The sequence below is a fragment of the Oncorhynchus kisutch genome, linkage group LG6, assembly GCF_002021735.2.
Source record: "Oncorhynchus kisutch isolate 150728-3 linkage group LG6, Okis_V2, whole genome shotgun sequence".
NCBI classification, from domain to species: Eukaryota; Metazoa; Chordata; class Actinopteri; order Salmoniformes; family Salmonidae; genus Oncorhynchus; species Oncorhynchus kisutch.
Window position 1 is genome coordinate 30,522,162 of NC_034179.2, and position 6,000 is coordinate 30,528,161.

At 39.9% G+C, this 6,000-nt stretch overlaps 1 protein-coding gene across 1 annotated transcript; it reads left to right on the forward strand.

The window, feature by feature from the left end:
* Nucleotides 1–2,222: 2,222 nt before the first annotated feature.
* Nucleotides 2,223–3,832, forward strand: LOC109892107 (E3 ubiquitin-protein ligase RNF144A-like). The gene is made up of 3 exons (XM_020484524.2): nt 2,223–2,389; nt 2,704–2,749; nt 3,054–3,832. Exons 2-3 carry the CDS (start codon nt 2,723–2,725, stop codon nt 3,555–3,557), a joined length of 531 nt encoding a protein of 176 aa, XP_020340113.1. The 5' UTR covers nt 2,223–2,389; nt 2,704–2,722; the 3' UTR covers nt 3,558–3,832.
* The last annotated feature ends 2,168 nt before the right edge of the window (nt 3,833–6,000 follow it).

Below are 6,000 nucleotides of genomic sequence, written 5' to 3' on the forward strand. Positions count from 1 at the left end.
AAGGGGGGACTTTACCTGGCAGGGTCTTGTAGATGACCTGGAGCCAGTGGGTTTGGCAACGAGTATGAAGCGAGGGCCAGCAAACGAGAGCATACAGGTTGCAGTGGTCGGTAGTATATGGAGCTTTGGTGGCAGATCACCAAAGCACATCGAGCAGATCACTTTTGTCAAATCAGTGAACATTGTTGGTCACCGGCTTTAAAAGTGTGTTGCACTATGGGGATCAGAATTGTCCGACTTGCACATACATGTCGACTGCATGAACTTTACAAAAATCAAGGGATCACGATTGAGGGTATTTTCGTCCATATTGGCTGAACCGTTTAGAAATTACAGCACTTTTGATACATAGTCCCCTCATTTTAGGGGACCAAAAGTACTGGGACCAAGAGACTGAAAAACAGCTTCTATCTCAAGGCCATCAGACTGTTAAATAGACATCACTAGCCGGCTGCCAGCTGGTTATGCAACCCTGCATCTTCCAGGCTGCTGCCCTATGTACATAGACATGGAATCACTGGCCACTTTAATAATGTAACACAAGTCACTTTAATAATGTTTACATACTGCTTTACTCATCTCATATGTATATACTGTATTATATTCTACAGATTTTTTTGTCAATGCCACTGGCATTGCTCGATCTAATATTCTTTACTTTTAGATTTGTGTGTATTGTTATGAATTGTTTTAGATACTACTGCACTATTGGAGCTAGGAGCACAAGCATTTCGCTACACCTGCAATAACATCTGCTAAATATGTGTATGTGACCAATACAATTTGATTTGATATGACAACTTGACTGATGTGTATTAAAGTTACCAAATTTTAGTAGGTCCCATATTCCTAGCACGCAATGATTATATCAAGCTTGTGACTGCATTTGCTGTTTGTTTTAGGTTGTGTTTCAGATTATTTTGTGCCTAATAGAAATGTTAAATAATGTTTTGTTAATTTTGGATTCAGTTTTAGTGTAAATAAGAATAGAATATGTTTCTAAACATTTTTCTATTAATGCAGATGCTATCATGATTAGGGATAATCCGTAATGAATTGTGAATAATGATGAGTGAGAATGTTACAGACATACAAATATCATACCCCCAAGATATGCTAACCTCTCACCATTACAACAACAGGGGAGGTTAGCATTTTTGGGGGGTTATGACATTTATGCCTAACTTTCTCACTCATCATTATTCACGATTGATTCATTCAAAACAAACAGCAAATGCATCCAACAAGTCTGTAGAGTCACAAGCTTGATGTAATCATTTCGTACTAGGAATATGGGACCAAGTACTGAACTTTTGACTACTTTAATACACTACAAATGAATTTGTCTCAATACTTTTGGTCCCCTAAAATGGGGGGACTATGTACAAAAAGTGATGTAATTTCTAAGTGGTTCACCTGATATTGATAGATATCCTCAAATTAAATTGTATCATTTAAAATCCAAAGTGCTGGAGTACAGAGCCAGAACAACTAAAACATTTTCACTGTCCCAATACTTTTGGGGCTCACTGTATCTACCACAAATACCTTTTACCTATGCATATTGATCGGGTACTGGTACTTCCTGTATAAAGCTCCATTCTTGGGTATTTAATTTTATTTCTCGTGTTACTATTTTGTATTATTATTTTTTCATTCTGCATCATTGGCAAGGGCTCGTTAGCAAGCATTTCACAGGACAATCTACACCAGTTGAATTCGACGCATGTGCCAAATAACATTTGATTTGATAAAAGTCAGACTGTAGACGCTACACAACACTAGAGGGAGCCAGCAGCATTGCTTTTACTGGCACATTAGCCTAAAAGAAGCCGACAAAGAGACTGATATCAAGGCTACTGGCACCTCAACAGTTTTACAGGTGTCATATCTTAATTTGATCACTCTATTGTCACTGAGAGTGTTCCTGCACCTCAGGAAATTAAAATAAACCCTATGATTTACATAAATACCCTGAAAACCCGCTGTTCTTTCTCTCTCGTGTGCAACTACACTTTTAAAAGTTAATGGAAAGGGCAAATGGCACTTTCATGTTCACAGCAACAGGAAATAAATGTACACTGTATGTACTGTAATTACCAGAGTTTATAAAAGTGCAGGGTGTCATATATGTATTACAGGGTTCAGAAAGTATGGTGGTGTCGTAGTGAACAATAATGCCAGATCCCTCTGCGTTAGACCCAATTAGTTCTAAGTGAAAGTGAAAATGTAATGGCCATGTCAAGTAACTTTCAGTTCAAGTCCTGGAATTACCCCCGCTCTGTGAAATGAAATGCAAAAGCACATATCGTCCTCTCACAGTGAATTCGAGAAGAGAAAGGAAGACGAGCTGACATTTTTTCTGTTGGGACTGACTTATGATTAAAAGGTAATACAAAATTATTGTATGTCATTGGTATGTTTGCAGATTGGTAGATCAATGTCTAATAGGGAGTGTACGTTCAAGTAAATCAAGTAGGTCATAATCAATCTTTGAACTGTGTTCTTTGATTCATGAGATATGTGTTTTGAAATAACAGTATGTACTGCATCTTCACAAGGAACCTCTTTAAATGTGGTTAATATAGCAATCAATAAAAAGGCATGTTCCTGAAAGTTTCATAGAATAGAAGAGCCCTTTACTTAGAATACATCTACCTAATTTCACTTGACCCTCTTTACTGTAATGTTCTATTTCCCTAGCCTCTGAGGACAGTTGATAATGAGTGGCTCACTCCTGCTTGCACAGGTAAGCTGTGTAACACTTCCACAGAGACAAAGTACGGCTTCAGCGCCTTGTACTCACTATTTTTGGTGCCAAGCAAGTCGGGCTGTCCAGAGCCACTATAGGACAGCATTAAGTTATTAAGATGTATTCTTGTCCACAGTGTAAGGTTGAGCATTTCAATGGCTATGTGTTATGTGCACACGTCAAAATGTGATATGTTTATTGACCCACACTATTTACAGACAATTTAATCATTAGGTTGTTCATCTTAATCTCACAACTAATTGTTTATGACATATGTCTCTCTCTTTCCCCTCCCCACCAGTCTGTTCTTCCAACCCCACTGAAGTGCCCCAGTTGCCACCAGGCTGGGGCCAGAAAGGTCAAAGGTCAGTGTGCTGTGTGTAAGCGCTGCTCCGAGACCCTGCGCCGTGTCTACCAGTTCTGCTGGGCCTGTGGGAGGGAGTGGCACCAGTCAGGAGGAACCCTGGAGGGCCAAGGGGTCCATTTCTCCTGCCCTCTGCCAGGCTGTGCCCTCAGGGCTGCCCTCCTCTCCCCAGAGGTCATTGTTGATCCAAGCAGTTCAGCCCAGGGATGCCCCTTCTTCAGGGCCTGTCCTCACTGTAAGGCCATCCTCACTCACACTGGAGAGGGATGCCCCAATATCATCTGTCCACACTGCCAAAAGGAGTTCTGCTTCCGCTGCTTGAAGAAGGAGTGCTATGATTATGAAGAGGAAGATGATGATGATGATGATAATGATTTTGAGTATCCTTTACCATGCACTGTGGTGGATAACAGTCAGTCTCTCAGAGAGTTGGAACTGTAGGGGCTATGCAACGGTCTGTAGAACATAATTTACGGCCTCATTCATTACCACTTGCAAAAGGAAATCATCTTGATTGTAATTACTATTGGAATTATTACATTAGTTCTATGGTACAAAGACATCATATTGCTATGCTGCATTGCTTCTGTATAGTTAAATGCAATAAAGCCAGAAGTTATCATTTGTGTTTTCACACCAGTGGCGTGTATTCATGGATGCCAAGGGAAGCCAGGCTTCCCCCCAAAAATTCAAAGAAATAAACATATAAAATCGTCTGTGTTTTCATATATTTTTTTCAGTTCACAAAAGGCTGAATGCACAGTATCTCACCTGAGAAAGCATCAGAGGGAGCAAAACAGTGCCACTGTGATGGCCATCTATCTGATTCTGTCTGGTCATAAATAATATGACATTGTTGCCGCCCAAAGCATTGAATGCAAGGGAAAGAATAGCCAATCAGCGTTAAGCTAAACTGAGTGAGCTCAGCTGTGAATGGTCCTGGCACACCAAAAAAAGTCTCAAGGGAAGCCAGTTTGTATTTGACTTTACTCCTATCGCATCAAGAGAAATATGTAATTGACAGAAACAACTTGAATTGTTACATCTTATTCTGTTGTTGTCCTAGCTAAAATGTTGTGTTGTTAGCTAGCTAAAATCGTCCCTTTCCTAAATTAGCCATGGATGGAGAAGGGATTGGACTTGTGGTTTTACTTATTTCTCCATACTGGCCAGTGATCATGGCTCACATTAACATCATCATGCCGGAAACCCTAGACCCACTCCAATTAGCATACCGCCCCAACAGATCCACAGATGACGCAATCTCAATCGCACTCCACACTGCCCTTTCCCACCTGGACAAAAGGAACACCTATGTGAGAATGCTGTTCATTGGCCACAGCTCAGCGTTCAACACCATTTACAACATTAACAATGTCTGCACTGTATTTCTGATCAATTTGATGTTATTTTAACGGACATTTTATTTTATTTTATTTAAAAACAAGGACATTTCTAAGTCACCTCAAACTTTTTAACAGTAGTGTATATTCTAGATGGTGTCAGAGGAAGGTCCAAGAAATGGTCAAGACTCCAGTCCCCCAAGTCATAGACTTTCTCTGCTACTGCACAGCAAGCGGTACCGGAGCGCCAAGTCTAGGTCCAAACGCTCCTTAACAGCTTCTACCCCCAAGCCATAATACTGCTGAGCAATTAATCAAATAGCCACCTGGACTATTTACATTGACCCCCCAACCCCCAGCCTCCCTTTTGTTTTTACACTGCTGCTACTCACTGTTTATTATCTATGCATAGTCACTTCACCCTTACCTACATGTACAATTAACCTAGACTAACATGTACCCCCACTCATCGACTCGGTAGTGTTACCCCCTGTATATAGCCTCATTATTGTTATGTCATTTTCTTGTGTTACTTTTTGATATCATTTTTATACTTTTGTTTATTTAGTAAATATTTCTTCAACTGCATTGTTGGTTAGGGGCATGTAAGTAAGCATTTCACGGTCAGGTCAACACCTGTTGTAGTCGGCGCATCAAATCAAAATCATATCAAATCAAATTTTTATTGGTCACATACACATGGTTAGCAGATGTTAAGGCGAGTGTAGCGAAATGCTTGTGCTTCTAGTTCCAATAGATTATTTGTTAGATATTACAGACCTACCAGTTTCCCAACAACTACCTAATACAGACCTACCAGTTTCCCAACAACTACCTAATACAGACAGATCTAAATGTATGTACATATAAATATATGGCCGAGCGGCATAGCCATGGTCCAGACAGAGGATCTGCTTCGGGAAAGTCGTATTCCTGGTCGTAATGTTGGTAAGTTGACGTCGCTCTTATATCGAATAGTTCTTCACGGCTGTATGTAATAAGACTAAAAGATTTCCTCGGGTAACAATGTGATTATAAACTGTCTATGACATGATATGATTGCTGAACCCATTTGTCACATGCAGAGGTTTGCTCTCTATTTTTAGCACATAATCAAGATGGCGTCGACAGAGATGGTCGCGTTTCTTCGAGTCCTTAGAAAACTATGCAGTATTTCGTTTTTTTATGTATTCTTTCTGTATTTCTGTATGTATTGTTTGCCATTTCTCACATCCACAGATCGTGGAACTTCCATTCCAGACTAGTGTTCTAACAATAATTATTTTGGCCTCTGACACTATATACTGTCATGTTATAATATAATCATACATAACTGGCACCTGGCGGTGGCATTTTAAATAGCCTATATGTCTGAACTATAGGGACTTCACCACTATTTTTAGCACAGGCTTATTTGCTGCTTAGGGACTTAAAGCCATCTACATTTAATCTGGTGTAAATTCAAGTCTTTATAGAACACAGAGCAGGGTTACTACTGCTGGAAAATAGTAGTAGGCCTACTTCTTAGGGTGATATTTCAA

Bases quoted from the DNA above. Each gene is read 5' to 3' on its own strand.
- LOC109892107 (XM_020484524.2), top strand. From the start codon at position 2,723: ATGAGTGGCTCACTCCTGCTTGCACAG. The intron at 2,750-3,053 runs GTAAGCTGTGTA...CCTCCCCACCAG, and splicing joins GCTCACTCCTGCTTGCACAG to TCTGTTCTTCCAACCCCACT.